This window comes from Solenopsis invicta, chromosome 11, assembly GCF_016802725.1.
Source record: "Solenopsis invicta isolate M01_SB chromosome 11, UNIL_Sinv_3.0, whole genome shotgun sequence".
Taxonomy (NCBI): Eukaryota; Metazoa; Arthropoda; class Insecta; order Hymenoptera; family Formicidae; genus Solenopsis; species Solenopsis invicta.
Genome location: NC_052674.1, coordinates 7,412,073 through 7,436,048, shown reverse-complemented (window position 1 = coordinate 7,436,048; position 23,976 = coordinate 7,412,073). Strand labels below are relative to the sequence as shown.

Sequence of the window (23,976 nt, the reverse complement as noted above, 5' to 3'; positions counted from 1 at the left end):
TTAAACGACTCTCGTTATTCAGAAGATTGCCGAGTTTGAATGCCCCGAAATTTAATAAAGGCGCTTATGCTCATCTTCATATCGAAAAAATATTTTTTCTTGTACAAAGAAAAAGAAATAAATATATATATAGGTTCAAATGTAACGAAGTTAAAACGAAATATGGCGGAATAATTGAAATACTCTTGTTTAACTCGTATGAGAAAATTTTCAATGATTTTCAATGATACAAATAAAAGTTACATTATAAAATCATTGCAGAAAGTCGTTAAGAAATAATATTTAATAATTTTATCTCTCGAAAGTTATTGTACTATCGCATTTATCTGATTAATAGATAACGAGGTAATATGCAATAACGAGAGAGATAAAACGTTTATTCGAAAACGAATTAACGTTGCAATATTATTTACTTGGTTATTAGAAATCAAATGAAGTCCAATCTCTGAGAGTAATTAACTATGTTTTATAACTGAAATTTTTTCAAGTTAATCAATAGCAGGTGCAAGGAAAGTTTTTATCGAGGAAATGTAACTCGCTATTATTATACGATCGATTTAATCTTGCTAACCTGAAATCGAATCGAGTTTAATCCGTGAAAGAAACCGAAAGAACTGCAATCTCAATTGGATCAAGAGGAGATAAATTCTCGCTTGTAGGAGATTTCCAACGGCATCTCCAACACGGAGATAAATCATCATCACCGGGCTACAAAGGGTCTTTGTACGGACTCCGCGATGGCACATCGTACTAGATAACGGAAGAATGCGAGACAACAAAAGCTTCTAACAACATTTGAAAATCTTTTCAGTGCGTCGCCATTTTTTGAAAAACCGCTCTACGGCCGCTGCTTTTCGTTCCCGGTGCAACGATGACCGAAGGAAACAAATGGCAGAAAGGTTGGCCCGACCCGCTATCGATTCGCACAGTCAGTCGTACCCAACCGTGCCAGTGGCCAAGGAGGTTTAAGCACCGTTCACACGGAAACCGTGCCTCTTCGGTTGTGCCTCTCTCGCCCGTTTTATTCGCATTCTGCTCGTATTATATCCAATTACATCACCGCGGCCATTGCGAGCCGCCGCGTCGCGCCGCTTGAGTTCCGCGCTGGTTACAACGAGGTCAAGCCCCATACAGAAACGAAAACATGTTATTAACTCTATTCTGCATGTTATATATATTTACGAATTATCCTGATAATCAATATCAAATCTATACAAAATTTATCAAGACGGACAAAGGATTTGCTGTTTAGACATATTGCAAATGTCGCGAGACAAAGCTAAAATTCATTAATGGTAAAGAAATAATGAGATTTTAATATTTTGAAGTTTCTATAAATTTAAGAACTCATATTAAGACTTGAAGCTTAGATTTGACAAGTTCGAAAATTCACACAACAGAAAATTGATTGATATATTTGAAAATATATAGAACCCAAAGAATTGAGATGCATTCAAAGATAAAATCAAATTGATAGATTTCATAAATTCACAGATAAGTAAATTCGAAGTTTTATACTGATCGAAAGATCTATAATCTTCAAGATTGATAGCTTCAAGAGCTGAATCTCAAGAAAACTCACAAATTTCAAAATCCATCTTATCTAGCAATCCACAAATTCTAAGTATGAGTAAATTCAATCAAAAATAAATTTAAGCTTGTCGTCGCATCCCAAGACTCTATAACTCTCATTATTTCTAACTGCAAAGAATACCGGGTTCAGAGCGAAAAGATATGCTATACCCAGATCTGCCATAATTTTTTTAAACACTCACTACTCGGCATTCCTCGGGTGAAATGAGATTCTTTAGTGGTCAATACAATCGTTGCAGTTTTATTTTAGAAAGCTGTGACATCTAGCGCGCGCGAGATGTAGGTAAAAGCAGCGGAATTAAAAAAAAATAGATACCAGAGTAAAAAAAATGTTAAAATGCTTTATGGATTACGTACTTTACAGCGTCAGTATGCTCTCGCGTGTGCTGTTCCAGCGTCGCCGCATAAATTAATGTTATCTCGGGGGATTATACTGGGCTGAGTAGCGCGCGATGGCATTGCCGCATGATGAAATTTGATGTATTTCTCTCTGTCGGCTGATTAGATATTTTTAAGGCTTCGTGACTCACGTAATCAACGAGTGCGCTTTGAATAAATAAAAAAAAGGCTTTTAGCATAAGCAACTGCTGTTTTTAATTTTGAAACTGCAATTTTAATCCACGCGAGTTCAAAACTCATGTAATATGAGGTAATAAGATGTCAAATAAAAAATTTCATTATTTTATATACAGTTAATTTATAAAATACACAGAAAATAAACTTACATTTTATTTCTAAAATTCTGTAAATTTTTACTTTCAAAAAGAGATATTTAAATTAGAAGAAATTATATCTTTTATAGCTCGTAATACAAAATTATTTCAATTGTAAAAAATTTTTGCGAAATATGTAATAAGTGACATTCAATATGTAACATTACGTTATACTTGTTAATAAAAATGAGTCGATAAAGAATCGACAAGAATGTATAACGGAGAATGCATGAAATCACGTAAATTCCCCATGGCCCAAAAATTCGATCGAAACTTGCGGTTTGGCTGACCAACTTTTTCCATTCGTTTTTTCCCTTGAGAATAGTCATGTTAGAGAAAAAAAAGTGAGAGAGGGAGTGAGAGAGAGAGAGAGAGAGAGAGAGAGAGAGAGAGAGCGAGAGAGTTTTCGCTATTTTCACTACTCCGCGTAATTGATTCGGAGTTTTCTCGAAATGTACGTTTTCTAGAAATGTGCTCGAGAAAAGCTGGGATCCAATTTTATCTCTTCGTCTTCTCAAGTGCATGAAGAAACGACATATATCGACAGTATCGAACTACGTCGTGCACGAATCTAGGACGAATTTATTTGTGTTATAAGCTCGATGCGGTTTTTCGGAACGAATGTTAAAAAACTCGATGTTGGAAAAACATCGTATAACATCGGACTAATATATCATCAATTAAGCGATGGCAACTTACCGACGCTGTTTTCCCATTTTTACTCGTGACTTTTAACAGCGACCCCTCATACCCCTGGAACAAGAAAAATATTACGTTATTAAAACTTCTATCATATCAAAATACTGTAACCAATATGATTAAATAAACAATTTGACTAGCTTTATATAAATTTGATATCTATAGATTTTACTTCAAAATAAAACAAATATCTCTATATGATTGCTCGTATATTAAGGTGTGTAGGATATACAAGAAGTAAAAAATAGATTTCAATACAAGTCTATTTTTTATATCTAAATGAAATAATAAAACGTAACATAAAAATAATTTCTTTTATATTTCCCGGATAGTTTTCAAAAGAATTGAGCCTATAATTTTTTAAAGCAACTTTTTAAAATAAGAAATAAATATCAAAATGTTCAGTTAAACTTGCAATTAACTTTCAAATAATTAATATAGACATATAGTTTCTATTTGAAAACATTATTTAAATAAAAATATAATACATATACAGTACGATGTACCGTGTGGTTGCGCGACATAGCCAAAATGCATTCGCCGTGGGCCTTTTAGGCGCAGGATTTACGGAGACTATTCAGAATAGCAAAGAGCACCAGGTAAAAAGTGAGACAGGACATTCACATATTTTATTAAATAACTAACACAAATGCTAAGGCATCCGTGAATTTCTCAGCGCCCGTCGCTTGAATTAGCCATCGTTAACGTGCTCTGTTCCGTTACCTGATACAAGCAAAGCCGATTATTAGCCATAGTAAGAGTTTTTAATTTGCTGTGCGCTTAATGTGTAACACTTCGTTATTGCACTATCGAGAATCTTGTTTCGTGCTGCCGCTCAAGATAAAGGAATCCTCGCGGTAAGGTAACGTTTGCTTAATTTTTATAATAGAACCGCAAGTAGGATGAGTGAGATGAGCACTCGGTTACATGCGAACGTTGTAAGTAGCGTTCATTACCAAAGTACCAAACTGTTAATAATTGCGTGATCGCGATGGAAGTGCTAATTAACGAAGCCGCAATTAGAAAGCGCGGTAAGTCTAAGAACGTTTATTTGACGTGCCACGAAACGTTTTTCGAGTTCAAACTTACATACGCGAGTACATCGCAAAAATATTTATACAAAAAATTGAAAATATAACAGTTAACATTAACTGTAATTACAATAATATAATACTTATCTAAAAATAATATATATAATAAAATTAACAATTAATCTAACAGTTAATCAAAATCTAAATATTAATCTAACTAACCAAAATCTATATTCTACACTGTAAAAAAAATAAAATGTCCCAGAAAGTCCACTCTAAATTTTAAGTTAAAATAACTCAAAAGTTAAGTTAAAATAACTCTTATTTTAAGTTATTAAGTTAAAATAAGAGTTATTTTAACGTAACTTTTTAATTATGTTAACTTAAAATTTAGAGTAGACGTTCTGGGACATTCAAAAGTGTCAAATTAGTATTTTATTTTTTACAACGTATAGTTTAATATAAATCTATGAAAATATAAGAATTGTGAATAATTAATTTTATGGATCGTCCTCTCTGATATAACTCTCTATTTGATATAACTCATACACAAACACCAAAGTTATTATTAAAATAAATTAGTAAAATTTCATGTTAAATTTGAATTTCTAAATGTCTCACTTTAGGGGCATAGATCGATGTGCAAAATTTTCCAAGTATCTGTTACAACATTCTTGGCACTCACAAGTTTCTTAATATCGCATCATTAATCAGCCTGTCCTATCCATGAAATATTACTACTTCATTTTTTATATTAAATAAAATAAAAATTCTAAAGTATAAAATTGATAATTTAATTTTTCACCGACACTATAATAATTACAGAAAAGCGGAATTTGTATTTAACTCAAATTACTGTATTTATTAATCGTTTTGCTGCAGTTTTTCACAACAAAAATATAATTAACGTATACGGTATTTCAATCTACAACTTTCTGTTCATTCAAAAATATGCATCTTAGATCGTCTCAGATATATCAGTATGCGACATTTCCAAGGTATCTGTTTCAACATTCTTGGCGCTCACTTCGGTCTCGCACATTATTAATTAACTTCCCTTAACTATGAAATATCGCGGTCATTAAAAGGCGGATCTCTCGAGGAAGCATAATCGAGTTTTCGCCGTCACTCGCATATGTTGTGCTCGCACGATGCGAAGTGCAAATAGTTCTCGCACTTCTCTGAAAGTTTCGCGTTGGTACGAGACGTCAGCGAGCAACTGAGCTGCCCGGCTCTTCCGGCGCGTTGAAAACTCGTCGTAAATCCACGGGAAAACGGGTCGCGCGGATTATGCGCAACGTATAACGTTACGATATCTCAAAGACGATTAATAACCGGATTCACGCGACAAAATTCTTCGCGTGTGCACCAAGAAATTTGAGGGCAAAAATAACGCACGGTACCACTCAAGGTTTATTGTTTGCACTATGTCGCCAGTTATATTTCGTCGTATCGATGCCAAGAAATCGCATTCACTCTTGATATGAGGAGCCGCAGCGATTTGCGTGTATAAGATGACCGCCGTCAATATACATTACTCCCACACTGCGAGAAAATGCGCGTTTCCGCGTTTGCAGACTCTATCGAGATCCGATTTTCAATTCTCTTCGTCATTTCAATAACATAACGAAGTCGAAAAGTAATTTCAATTTCTTTATTCGACACTGACATACAATAATCTTCCGTTTGTTCGTAAAATAAAAAATCAGTGTTAAATGAAAGAAATGTATGTCCAATTCGTATTATGCGAAAAGAATTGAGAACATATAAGGGTTTATAAATAGACAAGTTATTATTTCTTGTTGCGTCATATACAGAACGCATCGGGTATCGTATCCAAAATTTTATCTAGGTCACATAATAGGAAACGAATAGTGTGTACCAATTATAAACGATTGAGTGAAAGCAATACGATGCACCGACCAAATTCTGGGTTACGCGTAGATTATATTTTTATTTTTCATTCAATTTTAAATAAAGCTCATTTTAATAGGATTAACCAAGATTAATTTTTTAATTTAAGAACGTATTAAAGGTAATTGAAAATTATAATAAAAACATATTTATAACAAAGAATTATAACAAAAAAATATTTTTATTTTTCATTCAGTTTTAAATAAAATTCATTTTAATAGGATTAACCAAGATTAATTTTTTAATTTAAGACCGTATTAAAGAGAATTAAAAATTATAACAAAAACGTTTATTTTTAAACGTTTTTTCTCTGAGAAAAATTTCAAAAAATCAGAGAATAAACAAAAATCCATTCAAACCGCAACAATGATAAATGGAATTAATTTGCATAATCGTGTCTATTTGCAAAAAATTTTATTGCTGCACATTCACATGTTAATAATTAAGTTTTTTCAATTCACATATTCTACATTACTGCTATTATCTTGCAGTATTATTAATACATTAAACCATTATATATAATTATCGTGCACTTACGTATACAAAAAATAAGATAATGCCAATTCGATTCGCCTTTCAGGATTGCGTAAATGCAATTTATAAGTTCATCGAGTATCCTTTCTCTTCTATTAGCCAGTAAACCGATCAGAAAATTACTGTTACATTTCGTCGCGTAAAATCATTATTTAGTGTCCCGGGACCGTTACGTAAAGTAGAGATGCTCCTCGGACGTCTATATGTATACCTCTCTCACGGCGCTCGCGATGCCGACGAAAATGTAATTCCCAGCATACCCACGCGACTAATCCTAATCCCTTTGAGCGAACTGCTCACAACGATTTCATGAATATACAAAACAAAGCTCGAAGCAAAGAGTAAAAAAAGCCGTGTCGCACCACGCCGCCTTTTTCGCCGTCGAATAACGACACGCTCGAGAGAACCTCCCGGATTTAACTTTCGAGGGAGATTTCCAAATGGAGCGAGAACAATTTCGCCGTTTTTCCACCTGTCCCTCCTTTCCCAGCAACAAATAACAGCGGTTTCTCTCCGTTCCGGCTGCTATCGATCTAAATCGCGATTGAATTTCGTACCGAACGTATATGAAACCTATTTAACTTTCACGAGCGTAGCCTTTGATAAATTTTGCCAGATTCATCGTTGATAAGATCACTCCAATATTGATGCGAGAGCACAAACTTAAAAATTAAATAGAGATTTACTTAAATATTAATTTTTTAAAATAGATATATTTTCCTTCCATCAAAGAAAGTTTTAGTTTCTCAGCTATTTAGTTTACGCTATTTTAGAAAAATTTTCATATATTTATCAGTATATATTAACTTGCGTTTCGGATAGTCAAAAAATAAACGCGGAGACTAAAAATAACGAGAGTTTTCGTATACACGTCAAATTATAGACTACGAGAAGCATCAAATTCCATAGCTATCGATTTTTCGTCTCCGCTGGTGTCGGAGCTCGAAATGCAAGCTCGTAATTGGCACCGACATAATTAACCCTCTAGACAAACTAAACTAGGATCCCGAGTCGTGCGCGCGCGGGCAAATATGATGTTATAGAGGAGTAGGTACCGTCTCTCTCCCGCGGCGAATGGTCGGCGTAGACGAGTATGATTCATAAGGGGAATATTCCCCTTGTGAATACAGTTCGAACGCTTCAGTCATAATGTTGCGTTTCGCATGATACCACCGTAGACCGTAGTTGAACTTATTGAACGGCGAGTTAAACGTACCGGCGAAGAGTCAGACGTGGAAAACGAAGGTAATTGACAGGATAACGAGATCAGAAAGAAATCAGACAAAACTATCCAAAAAATATGAAAAAATATACAGCGATGTGAGATCAATTTAATATATACTAGTCTATTTTTACATTTTGACGTTTTTGCATATAGATATTTATAATTTTGGCTCTGTAAAATGCTACAAAATTAATCACTAATTTAAACAATTTAAACCGCGAAAGAGTTACTTATTAATTAATTTATACACAATCGTAAATAACTTGATTACAAAATTATTGGAAATTTATATTTTTAATGTCATTCTCAGAGTCATTCAAAAATTCAGATCCCTTAAAATGTCGAAATTTTCGAACTGTAAAACTTTTAAAATTTTAAAATTTAAAGATTTAAAAAATTTTAAAGATTTGAATTTTTTAAATGTAGATGCGAAAAGTAGAATTTAAGCATTCCACGTTCTCCAATTCTAAAAGCTTTTAGATCTTTGAACTCTGTTTCCCTTTTCGGTTTTCGATTATGCTCCACGATAAAGTATTAATGTAGCAGAACTTTAGGTCCTTCAATATCACATCGTTCACATTCGCGAACGCGATGTGAAGAGGGTCCTCGCGCATTGCCATCGGAATATTTGACTTCTCAAATCTTGAATTCTCCCGGACCCTTTGATCTCAACATCGCAAATGCATGCCTATATATATATATATATATATATATATATATATATATAAAATAAAGCGAATACAGAGAACAAACTCTCTGAGAAAGATTTACCTCGTACGCTCTGAAAAGCAGATAGAGCTCCCTCGGCTTGGTGTCCATCGGCAAGCCGCTCACGAACAAGGTGCGCACCTGAAACAGGAGAGAAAGAGAACGATAATTGAGTTAATTAACCTAATTGCCTGGTGTAGAGGGAAAGAACAGCAGTCAAGAAATACAGAGACAGATAGAGAGAGGAAAGACAGAGAGAGAGAGAGAGAGAGAGAAGAGAGAGAACAACCGAGAAGGCTTATATCTAGACTCGGAGACAAGGAAACTGACTTTCTCGATTTGACTTCTGCCCTCGTCCTACCAGATGAACTGATAACTAATTGCAGAATCAATGTGAGATGCCTCCTCGAGACAGGAAGAAGTCGGTTCCCCTCGTTCGTCAACCTTTTTAATTTCGCAATTAATTCGGCAATCTACGGAGGAGGTCCCAATTAATTGTGGCGCCACCCCTAAAGATCTTAGAAAGTGATTCCAAAGATATTGCTTCCCTCCTCGCGATATCGGTTATCTTTTCCGGCGGCTCATCGTTAACGTTTGGTGCGGCTGAATTAATGTGATATTATTTCGCTTTCAGTGGAGAATGCAAATCGGCCTTTCGTATTGAGTGCCGTCATCTGAAACAATGCGGCAATAAAGGAGACTGATGCTGATTCGATGTAGCTTTCGCTAGTGAACGCTTGTTAAACGCGGTTAGTGAACAGATAATTGCTAACCAAGTGTCCTCGATTCACTAAGAATGTCAGTAATACGTTCGTTTATTATTACACAGCTTTTTCATTTTATTACAAAAATAACAATTTTTATAACAATTTAATTATTTTTATTTAAAATGATATATATATGTATATATAAATTGAGAATAAGTTAGATAAAAATTTATACAAAACAGAATTATTAATAGATAAATATTAATAGATTATTAATAGATTTTGTAGTAGCAATTCTATGTACGTAAATAATTTAAGAAAAGATTTTTAATATATAAAAAATGTTTATACGGAAAGAACGTTTATACAAAAGTTCTCTGGTACTCTACTGTGGTACTTAGTCAAGTTTCTTTAACTATTCACAAATTAATAGTCAGTTTACCGTGTTTCTTGTCACCTAAACTTACAACACTGATAAAAACCTGGCCGCGTGTAAACGTTAAAGCGCTAACGCGACACGTAACCGCAACCGTGTCGCAGGGCGGGCCGTCTACTAATGGATGAAACTAAGAGACTAACCGGTAAAGTTTCGTCGGCCAAGTAACATGAACGTCTTACACCGACTGGGCCTTAAGTAATTGCTGCGGCTATGTACACACATACACGCACATACGGCGCATCGCGGGCATAGGTACGCAGCAGGTAAGTGCAACGCTGTCTCGCGCTCGTGCTCGCGCCGTCTAACTTATAATGATCTCTGGAGCGGAGCATCAAATTGCCGCAATGAGGTTGCAGCAATTAATAAAGTTAAGAAACATCGCGGTGGCTATAAAAGTATGACGTACGCGCGCGAATCTAATTACAGAATCTTTCTCTCTCGCTCCGCTGCTCACGTAATTAATTTTTGTAAAAGCGCTCTTGTTTTACTATCGATCATCAAACGTCTCGATCATCTCAGTCTCGAACAGTATCAACAGTTCGAATAAGATTAAGACTAACACGAACTATTAAAAAAAAAATTCGAATTATATAAGACGGGAAATAACAAAGATTGCACAAGTGATAAATAAAAGTTCTTCAATTCCAAAGTGTTTTATCTTTATGACAGAGGTATTTATATCACTTAGATGTAAAAACTCTCTGGAGAAAGTTACTTTGCGTTGAAAAAGCTAATAATAATTTTCTTTAAATTGTTTTTTTTTTAAACTATATACGGAACCTCGAGTAAAGTCCCGATAGCTGTCGAGACTTTGCTACACTTGCACGTTGATATCGAGCCTGGTAAACCACGTCGATCGAGAAGGAAGGAACGCAAATTATCCTTCTCGGCAATTATCCGATTAGATCGCAGAATAGATCTCCGCCTACTTGCGTGAAGCTGAAGGAGAAAAGGTAACTCTTAAATCGTGCAAATTTCATCAAAAGAATGTAATTGCTCAATGCCTCGTAAAAGACTAATTTTTAATTTTCACGTCGGATTAGAGGTTGCTTTCTGCAAAAGGAAAACAAAAGCGATTGCGAAAATTTAGAAATTCGACTGCTTAGAACTTTGTTCATTTTGTTTTAAAAATTCTGCAAAATTAAATATTCAATTTAACGTTCAGAGAATTTGAAATAATTCCTATTTACACCTTAATTCTAATCTCGATAATACGATTATTTTTAATGCAAAGTACACGTACCGTTTCCTCATCGTCGACGCCATATTTTCAACAGAAAATTGAAGCGACTTACGTAATTATGTATTTATTCTCTTTAACAACGTAGCAAAATCGTGTTATTGTTCTGCTTACGAATATTACTCGTCCGTTACGCTAATTAAACACATCACGCATCAGATTTTTATCCGGAAGATTGTTAGTTTCCTACTCTGCTTCTTCTTCTTCGCTTTTTTTCCGCGTTATAAATTTCGATCGTGTTTACAATCTTAGATGAGTTTTGTCAGGCGTAGCATTTAAATGACAATAATTGATCATGGACGAGCGAGTCCGCTCCTAGTTTGCAACTGACCGTGTCGCTAGTTCTCATTGTTTCATCTTCAAAACTATGCCGCGTCGCCACTTGCACATCCGCTGGCGACACTCCTCGTCCCATATTTGCGTTCCCCTTTTAGCGGCCCCTGTTATTTAGAAGTAATCTTATACGCTGACTGAGAGCGTGTATGAAAAATATCACAAAGTAATTTCATCCTTCAATTAGTTTACCAGTTTTTTTTATATAAATAAAGTAAATCAATTTAAAATATGTTCTTTCCTAGCTAAGATTCATTAAACGTAATCTTCTTCATGACATTTTAATTTTTAAATATCTTTGCAATTAAAATGTAATTACGTCCAAGTACTATTAAATTTTTAACATATCAAAGTAATTAAAATTCAAAATAACATTTTATTGTATAAACTTGAAAATTGATCAATAAAATTCTTTAGTCATTTACTAATTCATATGTCGGAAATTACATGTAAATTAGTTCACAATGTGATAAAAATAGTTTCAATAGGAAAATATTAATCATATGCTCGGCTTATTTCAAGATTGCACGATTGACAGAAGGAAGGCAGCGATTCGTTACCGTCCCCTCGTTAATTTCCGGTAGGAAGCATCGAGGACAGAAAAGCGTTACAACTATGAAAAAAAAAAAAATCTATAATCTCGAATTGATTTGCTCCATACATTTATAAATCTGTCATTTAAAATTTTTTTTTTTAAGTAATTAAAATTAATAATAAATAATTGTTAACGGTTTATTGTAAATAATCTTAAATGCTTTTAATCTTAAAAATTGAAGACTAAATTTCATATATGTTCGAAATTCCCATCTTATTTTCCCTTTTTTTCATATATGTATTCCTCGTGTCTTTTATCAAGTTCGTACTACAATGTCGAATTTAGAAAACATTTACATCAAAGGTTGTCCGTTTTAATTCTGCTGGGAAGACTTACGAATCGATTTGTTACCGTAAATCTCGAGAATACTTGCACATATACAGGTGATTATTAATGAATCTCCCCACATTTTACCATAGAAGCACGCATTCGTAATTTCTAATATAATATGTTAAAAATACATATCCGTCGGTAAATCAGGCTCCTATGATAAAACGTGGGGACATTCATTAATAATCACCCTGTATGTATATATATATATATATATATATATATATATATATATATATATATATCATTATTTGGTGTAACAATACAGACGACACACCACTATATGGCTTCAAGCTCATTACCTCATAGTAACGTGTTGGCAGCGTTGGTCAAACGCAACGACTACCGCGGATTCGATTAATCTTGAATCAAAATTTACAGGTAATTCAAGAGCACGCCGAGAGGAACAATTTGTAAAATACATGCCTCGCCAAATTCCAAATGGAAATGCGTGGTTACAAGCATATCTCTTTACAGACAGACCGGGCGAAGCCGCGCGAGATTTATTCAATCCAATGAAGCTTTCGTTCGAACATGCACGCGTATCAACACAATCACGATCTCGCGTTGGTATATTAACGTAGCCAGTTCGAATGTGCACGTTCAAATGTAAACGTAAATACTAGTGAATACAGGAAAAGCAGTAATAAAAAACTACATAGAAAATAGTGATAAAATAAAAGACAGCACAATTTTTCCTCTGACAAAAACTATTTTACTCTTTCATAACGCAAACGTGTCATGTTGGAAACAACAGACAATTCGCTAGTAAAAATATTCAATGTACTGTTGGCAGTGGTCGAAAATACAAGAATGCTGAATCAAATTAACGTTGGCGACGTGAGGAATGTTTTTTAGCTGCACGTACATCGTTCAAGAGCGGATATTTTTGCATAAAAATAATACAAAAGAGAAGAATAATTTATATATCAATTGCAAAGTAAGAATTTTTATTAATATTTTCCTCTAATTAATATTAATGTAATTTTATTATTTTTTACATTATTATATTATTTTTATGCCATTCTGTACTACTTTGCTTCTATTAATTCATTTAAAAATTGTTCTATAATATTGTTCAGTTAAAAGGCTCTTGAAAATTAGTCACGTTGGCAAATTTGACATTTCAAAAATCCAGACAAATTACTTTTTCTGTGTTTGTTGTATATTAAGTACAAAGTTGAAATTTATAATTCAAATTTAAAACGCATTTTTTTAGATACGTTATTATTAATCACATATTTAACATTTTTTTTGTCATGCTTAACGTGATAATTATTTATCACAGAAAAACGTGTATATTTAAAAGTAACAATCGTATTTAATTTAAATATTTAAATTAAACAGAAATAAGTAGTTGAGATGCAGTGATAAAAAATGTATAATTTTTGTTTTCTTATCTATTTTACTACGCTTTATAAGGAATTAATACGAAAATGCGACAAGGTCATGTCGAATTGTATGTACAAACTGCGAAAAATACGTGTTGTACGACTTCACACGGCATAGGAACGCCGCATTTGGAGCGCATCCGAACAATTTCACATCTCGGTCGGCAACGCGGCCGCGGTGACACCAGAACGTGAGAGAACAAAGTTTGCATCCGATTTTTCCGGCCATGCGCACGCGGATTTCCGCGACGTATTCTCAGAATCTGGCTGTGTGACAAGCAAACGGTTCTGCGCCGCGTAACAACGGTTCTATTTAATTTTTTACAGTTAGCTCGACGACCGCTGCAAAATTTCGCGTCACCGACAAAATGGTCGTTGATTTCAGCCGACAAAATAAAAAAATCGCAATTGCGAACAAAATAGCGCAATCTGATTTCCAATGACTGAGGAACCAATCTAGATTGTACAATACTTTGTTGAGAAGTACCTCTGCTTAGAAGCTCACATCCAACCTGCAAAACCACTTTAACACTCTCCAATTTCATCTCTAGTTTTCCCTTTGCGACACTTTGGGCAATTTTCTCCGCTTCAAATCTTTCACCGCACGGCGATGATAAAATTTATATTTTAGGTGGCTAAGGAAAAATGTACACTACAAATATACACACGAAAGTATATAGGAAATATTCTTGCTGATTTTCGTTTGAAGGTAACACATGCGAGAAAGATAATACAAGCGATTGAAATAACATCCCATGAAGACAAATCAAAAATCAACATGGAGAGTCATCGTAGCTCTCGGCAATTAAATCGTCATGATCGCGATTACACACACGTTCGTGAATATTCACGCGACGCGTCAGCTGGCGGATTCACACTTTTCGATCTAATCTTCTCGTAATTACGGCGGGTGGAATTTTTGAGCGCTGATCCGAGCGAGGCGCGCTGAGGAGCAAGGAGCGTGCTTCCGTTAGCGCGGGACGAAATAAAATACCGGAGCTGGGGTTCGATGGGCACAAGCTCGTTTTCTCTACAAATGCACACACACGACAAACATATTCGCATCATCTCCTTACGAGCATATCAGATTTTACAGTGACCGCGTCGTGTAGAACGCTCGTATCTCGTAAATTTTCTGACATTCTTTTATCTTATGTTCGGACACCGTGAATTTTAAGAAATATTACAAACGCAAATTTATAAAACATAAGTTAACACAGTTTGAAAATTATTTTTTTCATAGTTTAGCGCTGATAAAATATTAAATATATTTAAAAACATAGAATTTATAATGTCATAATTATAACATTTAACAGTAATTTAAAAATTAAATTGTTTTAACGATTCTCCAACTTTTTTAAATTACATATATTATTATTTTTATTTTAAATAATAAAGAGTGTGTAAATAAAACTATTAAATTCTGAAATGTGAATCCCGAAGAGATGCATTTTAATAATTAATTACTTCTTTAGTATATCTAAATTTCGTGACATTTGAGAAGAAATTATTATTATAGAACGTAGTAAACGCTCCATCTGTGACAAAAAGATGCACTGGATCAAGACGCTGGAAGCGTCGTACCGCCATTTTTCTTCGCCTATCTTTATTCTTGCCAGAATTTTGGTGGTGTGAGGTATAATTAATAATAGATCAACCAGAAGGCGAATATACTATATCTTCGAGCCTTTAAATATAGTCTCACACAGGAGTGCAACGCCGGCTGCAGCGGTGCAACTCTGTTAAGTAATACTGTAAGTAATACTGGCGATAGTAATCGTATCGCATGAAATGTCACAGAGCCACCAGATGTTCCTTTAACTACACATTCTAGAAGATTTAATTGTAAAGTTAGCTTAGCTTCGCAAAATTTCGATTTTTGTTCAATTTCGACTAGTTTCTATTTTTACTTTAGAGAATTTGAGATATATGTGTATCAAGATAATTAATAAGATAAGAGAGAGAGAGAGAGAGAGAAAAAGAGATATATATATATATATATATACATATATATATTAAGGAAAATAATGTTTAAAAATAAAAAAAAATACGGTAAATAATACAAATATTAACAATGTATTAATAAAATTAATTCAAACTTTATAGTTACGTTTGTTCAATCAGATGTGTCAATCCTAAAAAATATATTCAATATATTATGTATAAAAAAAGGTATACTATTAAAAGAGAAAAGAATTGACTTTGATACAAATCATTTAGTGCTACTTAAAAAAATTCTTAAATTATTAAACATATCCGTATGAAAATCCATTCGTGAAAAATCTATCGAATACAATAAAAATTGACCCTATTTTACATACTTGACACATTTAAACGCAGAGCTTATCGGAAACAAAAATATCAAGCAAAATCGATAACCACGCGCAGGACGAATATGAAGTACCGCCGCCGTTACTCAAATCATATAATGCCGGTTGCTAAATTACGTGCGACGATACTATTATAAGGATAATAAAGCGCGTTATTAATTATCCTCCTTTATGTTAAACCACGGCCATTATCCTTCCCAGGCAGAAACTCGAAACGGTGTAAGTAAGTGGTAAGACATAATTAATAATAGGATCGCTAGGCGATGTGCTATTTTTACGTACGCTCGGATATAACGTCGCTGGGCTTTCGTCGCCGATATTGAACGCGCCGCGCGAAAGAAAAGCCCACTGGCGCTCCTTCGTGAGCCAAGAGAGCGTCCCACACTCGTCACATCCCCTCAGATTTGAGTGTCACGGGAGCATACAAGTGTCGTCCATAACAAAAGAGCGGAATTAATCGCGAAATCTCGGACACGCACGTGTTGAATCTTTCGTCGCGGTGAATTACATGCCAACTCGTTGCTGCGCTAAATCATAATTTCGGTAAGCCGCAAGATCGCACTTGCGTGCGGCGAACAGAACATTCGTTTTGTAAGACGTCCCTCGTCTGTCGGAAGTGACCTCCTCTTAACGAAAATCATTTAACGAGGTAAACATCTTCGTGAAACTAGAAGCGTAACACAGTTTGTCTCATACCCGTTCGACCGGATGTCAGGATTATTTTATCTACACATTGAGCAATATTGAAATGAACGATTTAATGCAACTCATAATAAATTTGCTTATATACTGTTGAATTTATACATCATTATCTCTCTCATGAATTTTTTAATAAATCTGACTCGCTTGTTATCTGTATCTTTCTGGTCTACTGCTTTAAAGGTATTTTAGAAGAGTCTTGATTTAATACGTTGCATTTTCTCGTGTGTGTTATCTGCATATGACCGATCGTAATTAAAACATTTATCGCAACTACAAAATAACATTAACTATGACAAATGAGTCAGATAAAATAATATTTTATCAATTTACTATTAATTAGCAACAATTTATAGAAAAATAAAAATTGCAATTTTTTTATTTCCTACATGAATTTCATTTCCTACAAAAGTATTATTCTTTTTTTGCAACCAATTTTTCTAAAAAAAAAAAAACTTTAATTTTTAATACAAAATTTTATAATAATTTATGTTGAAATTTAAACATAAATAACAACAAAAAACTGTACAATATGACGCATCCCAAATAAATTAATAAAATTTTTTAATAACACGTTACAAACTTTCAACTTTTAATCGTCTCTCCTCTCTCTTTAAAAATAAAAAAAAATTAAAAATTATTAATACTACCAATTAAGGTAAAGAGTATTTCTCTTAATTTTACATTTAAATTATAGCATCTTGTGAAATTCTATGTTCAGTTTACCCTTGAACTTTTATTCGAATGAGCATCACGTCTGGATGCAATCTACTTCAATCGTTTTCCACTAACAACTACCGTAAGTGTCTTCTCCTGAGTTTTCCTTCTGTTTGGTTTTGCACACCAAGACACTCCCTTACATTGCAAATGAACTTCCGATCGTATGTTCATGCTGCCGTTTTTGCTCCTCTTATCAGGAGCTTATTTTTTTACGATGTGGCATTACTGCTCTATTCCTTTTTTCCTTTTTTTCACACACGACTTACTTTCTCTATTTATATGCATAATTAAGTCATTAGATTTACAAATAATTCGTTCATTCTATTTTATCTTCTGTATTATACTGAATCATATGTATTTATATATAAATTCATACATTTTTCCGGTTTTATGAGAAAATGTATACACTTTTCTAACTGTTAATACTTGTGGCACTACAATTTCTTTGTCTCCTCACAGTATGGTTTTTTTATTTATCATTAATAACTCGTTTTACAGTCATAAATTCTTTATCTATCTGTCTATACATCTACGATCAAAAGCAAGTGTTCGATCCGTCCGAGACACCATGTATATTCGAGTTCCCGACGATGCGAATGCCGGAAGCAACGGGGTTGCATTAATATATCCCGCAATAGCAGCGTGGAAAGTAAGAGTAGTGATCAGCAGCCAGTGCTATGGACGTTGCAGCGAAATGAATGTGAGGCTCGCGCACATGGCGCACGTTACAATTGGTTTGACCTCGCACGCTTTCATTATTGATGTCGTAGCGCACTGTTCTTTGCTACACTGTGACAGGAGACGCTATATCGCGCGGCAGTCGCCGTGAAAACAATTCTCCTACCTTTTGTGAAACGTTTCCCCCGCGATTTCTACGAAACGCAGGAAATTGTGGCAAAGTGGTCGACGGTCGCGTGAACGTTTCTCAACCTGCAAAATGCAGATCGCTCGGTGGTTTTTATACGACCGAGAAGTAGCTGAAGCCGCCACAAAAGCTACTGTAAAACACCAAAGTCACTACTGGACGTTTACGAGTTTTCTCTAAAGAATATAGTTTTTAAAATTTTAGAGTCCTGTATTTCTTTATCGCCACACTATACAAAATTTATTTAATAATTTTAACAAAATCTCTCTTTCCTTCTCTCTCTTTCTTTCTCTCTCTTTCTGGATACAATTTTATTTATCGTTACATAACACAATAATCTCTTTGAAAAGCATTATTTTTAACACCATGTCATTTTCAGAAAATAGGAAAATTAGAAAGTATTCGCAGACTCATATTAAATTTTTTTAAATGACTTTCTAAATGCGCACACTCGCGCACGCGCATTATAATTTGTGATAGAAAGATGTTAAAACTTGCATACGTTTCTAAATAGACTATCGATCATAAACTATTCATACGATTGATTTAATTTGTTACAACTTTCGACAAATGATACCTCGGTGGTATAAATCGTGTCTATGAGGTTATACTTCAAAACGAAACTGAGGTACACGCCTACTCTTACTTTATTATCTGCACGATAGTATGGCCGAAGGGAATGTCATTCCCCGACATATCGCCGACCGGAACAAAATACCTTCCCGTGACAAAGAAGAACATGTAAGATGATTATGCAATATTTTAAAAAGCGATATTTTTAGAACGATTATCCGGCTCAATTTATCGAAATGAATTTGACCCATTTTCATCGTTGAACAAATATCGCGATCCGCAGCTAAGTCATAAAATAGAAATAACCATTGAGTTAACGCGATTTTAATGATTTTAAGGGACTAATTGCGATCTAATGAAAGATTAAGAATAATTACAATAATATTTCCATGGCCCAATAGCACGTGAATGTAACCTTTCACATACTCTTCCAACGAATATTGATTTTCACCATATTTTTCTCCTAATAATGATGGATATTACTCTTGCGTTTACTACGTCAAGTTAATGGATATGCGAAGTGTAGATGCGTATGATCGATTCAATGCAGATAAATTGTTTATAGACGTGCCTAAGGTTCATCAATCTTTGTTTTTCAACTCCATGTTTCTCTTTGCATTTCACGCTCTCTACATACATATCTTTTTATACATACAAATAAATTTATACGAATTAAACGTATTAATTTAATAGCAATTTTTTAGTAACGAAAATTACGAGAAAGTAGCTTTTCAATCGTAAAAGATTAAAAATAAACAAGAATTCGTTTATTAAATTTACTATATCAGGCGGGAATGATAATACGCTTTTAATTTAAAGTTGAATGGTTTTTCCAATTTCAATTATGTGACCTACTTTTAAAAATATTTTATGTTAAGAGTTAAAACAACGCGAAAAAGGAGAGAAAATGTTTGATGAATTTTTCCTTCAAGAAAATTCAACTTCACATTAATTGAAGAATGCACAGAGAAAGAGCCATAGAGATCAATTTCAAGTATCAATCGATAACATGAAAAGTCAATCCAAAATAATTTGGATGAATTTATTATGTAGACATGATTCTTTTAGAACACATATAGAAGAAATATTACTATGCGAAATTGCAATAACTTGTTTGAAAACAAAAACATTATATTTTATTTTAATATATATTTTTTTTTAATAATACGCGTGAATTGAGCGGATCGATTTAATATTGACTGTGCTTGAGGGAAAATATTCTATTAAATTTAAACACTCGTTTACAATGAGACGAGTGTGTTCGTCGTAATAGTAATGTTCATTATTAACAACACGACCGACCGACTGAAAGAAAGTTCTCCCACCGTCAGGTTGAGAGAGAAAAGTTCGCGGTGAACGTTTCGCCGATGTAAGAAATTCTAAGGGAAGACGCGAGCATGGAAGAGTATAGAGCTCAGGCCTGACCTGGAGCCACTACGAGTATATAGTGGAGGGCAAGGAATAAAGAGAGGCAAACAAAAAGAAAGAAAGAGTGAGAGGAAAAGAGAAAGGTAAACGTGCTAAAGAGAAAAAGAAGATACTTGAGAAAAGAAGAAGGGATAAATAATAGAACAAAAGAAGACAGAAAGAAAGAAAACGTCTGTGCGAGAAGGATGAGATTATAAAGAAGAATGAAAGAAGAGAAATTGGTAGAAAAAAAAAAGAAATATAAAAAGAGAGAAATAAAAAAAGACGAGACGAGAATGGATGTAGAAAAATAAGAAAGGAAGAAGATAAATAAAGAAAAAGTGTACATAAGCATGGGAGAAACAGGGTCAAAGAAAAAGTGAGAAAAGGAGAGACAGAAGTAGTAAGACGAAGACAAGATAAACTGACACACAGGAAAAAAATGATTGTACTGAACGATTGAGCGAAAGGAGAAAGAAGATGCTGCAAATGGAACACAACAGTAAAGCATAAGCAGATAAAGAGAGAAAAAAGGAAAAGGAGAAAAAGAGAAAAGGGCTAGAGGGAAAGGGTAATGCCGTGGAAAGGAGTGCAATGGAGTGAAAGAAACAGGGAAGGGAAGAATCCCTGTGTTCTGTCAAGAGGGACGGAAGGGTCGCACGGAGAGATAAAAGAATCGCAAAGGAAGCAGCGAGAGAAGGACCGAGAGAAGTGGAAAATGCTTGAACTTACAAACACACACATACACAGAGAAAGAGAGAGAGAGAGAGAGAGAGAGAGAGAGAGAGAGAAAGAGAGAGAGAGGAAAGAAGAAGATAAACGCAGAAAGACCAGGAAGAAAAGTGAGCAGCATACCGGGTGTCCAAAAAATGACAAATTTTAGTTATAAATTTTGTTTATAAATCAATGTCTACTTTAAATCAACCTCTTTTTTAAACATAAATTTAATAGAATACTTTTGTTCTTACTCTCTCAATTTTTATTATCAATTATCTCGATAAAAATCCATATTAAAATGTTGTAAGGTTTGTAGACTAGCTATTTTAAAATTAAGCAAAAAATAAAATTATAAAAATCACATATAAATAAATTACCTTATCAATTAACTTAATTAAAAAAAGCATTCATATCTTGACAAGCCTCTTTAAACAGAAATTAATTTCACAACTTACTTAAAAAAATTGCACATTTTTTTTTTAAGAAATTGATTTAGACACCCTGTATATATACGTGCAAGTGTGGAAGGGACGAGCCGTGAGGGCACGATGGTGACGAGGGTAAAGAGGCCGAGGGGCAGAAGTGAGGTCGAACTGGCGACGCCGTGTCTGTCTCGACGCTCAGAAACGAGGGAAGCCGGCGTAACGGGCCGATCACTTATTCATGCGCTCCGAAATGATTCCAGCCTTGTAACAGACCGGTGCGGTGCGGTGCGAGTCGCAGTTACACGCGGCTTTGAATTAAAACGTCAGCCTGCCATCCTTGCGGCGCGCCGCGACGCACCGCCTTTCACCGACCGAGATTCGCGCGACCGATATTACATGAAGCGAGGCCCACGAGCAAAGTGCAGGTATTTCCCGGCGGGTACTTCCGGACATGCGGATTCTTTGGTTAAATTGTAGATCGGTTGAAAACCTCAGCATTAAATATCAAAATTTTTCTGTTTCACAAAAGCGAGATTTTTTGAATAAATATTCTTAGTGTAATAGATGCAACTTGATTGAAAAATGAGAGCAAATTCAAATTAAAAAACTCAAATTAGAAAAATATGTAAAAATAAGACTTAAAAATTTAACATTAAAAAATTTTCTCATTTTAATGTTTTTAATTTGAGCAAATATCAAAAATTTAATTTTATTGATATAATGTATTTACTAAATCTGCTTCATATAAAACAGGAAATAATTATGATAAGAAATTAGCAAAGATAAATTAAAAATTCAAAAATATTTGCGATGATATTTGAAATATTTATTTGCTTTAAATGTAAGAAAAATTGCTCAGATTTATAAACTTGAAAGATATCTTTAAATTTTTGAATTTAGAATTAAAAATTTCAATTTAAAATATAGAAGGGAAACAAATCGTATAATACAAAATTAACATAAAATTAGAGCATATATTCATTTAGCCACGACGCAGAATGAGAGTTCATATCTAAGTATCACGCTCGAGAAAGCGCTTCTTGACGTTATGGCACGCGCGAGATGCTGCCCCAACTTTTTTCATTAATTCCCAGCGCATTGTTCGTTGAGAAAACCTCCGACAAAGCAGAAACGCGAGTTAATTAAGGGCAAGTCGTGAAGACAAGCACAAGAGAGGTGTTTACATTCTCGGAAGTTAATTCGCGAATCGCTCGGACGCATATTTTCTGCAAAGATGAATCGCTATCAGCTGTTTAGTACAGTTTACGCCGTGGCAAAATTTCTTGAAACCTGATTTCATATTTCGTGAACACCACACACTAGAACACCAATATTTATAATCCTACTTCTATTGAAAATAGAAGAGAGAATATTCTATCACAAATATCATATTTATCTGAAATAAGAGCAACGTTTGTGAGATTTAATAGCTACAGTAGAATTAAATAAAGCATTATTATTATAAATTTATACTTATTTTTAATTAAATATAAAATTTAATTATACATAAGTATTAATTTTATAATGCCTCATTTAATCCTGTTGCATTTAATATTAATATTTATACTAAAATTTTGTGAATTAACTTGTAATAAGTCATCTAAATTCACATTTTAAAAATTTTAATTTGTAACATTATACATATATTAAAATTAAAATATGTATAATGTTACAAATTAAAATTCTTCAACTAACGTTTTTTGATTTATTTTATACTGTTTTGATTTTATAATCATGTCAAATGTCAACTCACTTTTTCTTCAAATCATCAAAATTAATAATTTTCTATATTTAAGATAAATTGTACTCTTAGTTTGCGTACGTAACGAATTCAGATTCTATGAATCTTACAGTCATCCAATCTTCCAACTCCTTTTTTTTTTTTCCTTACTCGTAACGACTACACAGTTCGTATGTATATCTGGCGTAATATCTCACAGAACATTGTTCCGCATAACATCATCCCATGGGAGTTTCTCTGGGAATTTAGCGGGAGTTATACTTGAAAACGGGTGTGCCTGTATCCGAGCAGTTGTTAACAATCCGCGCTCATACACGTGCTCATACCACTAACACATACCTGTACTCGTATTTCACTCATGCGCTTTTAATCCGGCGTGGGTATCGCACATTTTAATTCAAAACCTCGCTATTTATGACATTACCGCGTTACCGCATTGTGTTAGCGAATGTACGGAGCTTGCATTTTCACGAGGACTTTTCGTTGCCTTGCACAGGTCTCATTCAGGACTAGCATCAATCAACTCATCTTGAATCGTTTAATTTACGCTTAAAGGCTCTTAACCTGCCCAAACGAGGTTTTAATATACAGCCAGGCATGAGTTTAAGAGATTTATGGCCAACAGGCTACCCTCTCAAATCATAAAATAACAATGTGTTGAAAAGGCACTTTCTTAACGCGATTAAAGACGTGAATGATTATCTAACTAAAATTGTCGTGTATTGTGCCATATTCTTGACAATAAAATTTGTGATTAATCATTCCGTGTAAGAGATTTATGGCATTATAATAGCGTAAATATAAGATCGTAGAATTGATTTATTAGTATGCGAATAAAAAATACAAAAGATGGAAATTTTTTTAGTAAAATATATATGTACAATATATTCCTTAAATCGGTCGCCACAGTTTTTGAGATACTTCCGAATTAACAACCAAATGTTTCTAACGAAAGTTTATTGGTTTCTAATAAAGAATTTGAAAATTTCTCTTACGCAAATAATTCTTTGTTAGAAACATTTTGCTGTCAATCCATCAGAAGTATCT

General features: G+C 33.9%; 1 protein-coding gene across 3 annotated transcripts in view; it reads right to left on the bottom strand.

Annotated features, from left to right (window-relative positions):
- Positions 1-23,976, bottom strand: part of LOC105195853 (protein couch potato) — an 88,914-nt gene that overhangs the window by 42,468 nt on the left and 22,470 nt on the right. For all 3 annotated transcript variants that reach the window (XM_026132565.2, XM_026132567.2, XM_026132569.2), the window contains exons 2-3: positions 8,481-8,558; positions 3,006-3,059 (exon numbers count right to left, since the gene is read on the bottom strand). In XM_026132565.2, coding sequence (XP_025988350.1) covers positions 3,006-3,059; positions 8,481-8,558 — 132 coding nt within the window. The remainder of the gene's footprint in view (positions 1-3,005; positions 3,060-8,480; positions 8,559-23,976) is intronic.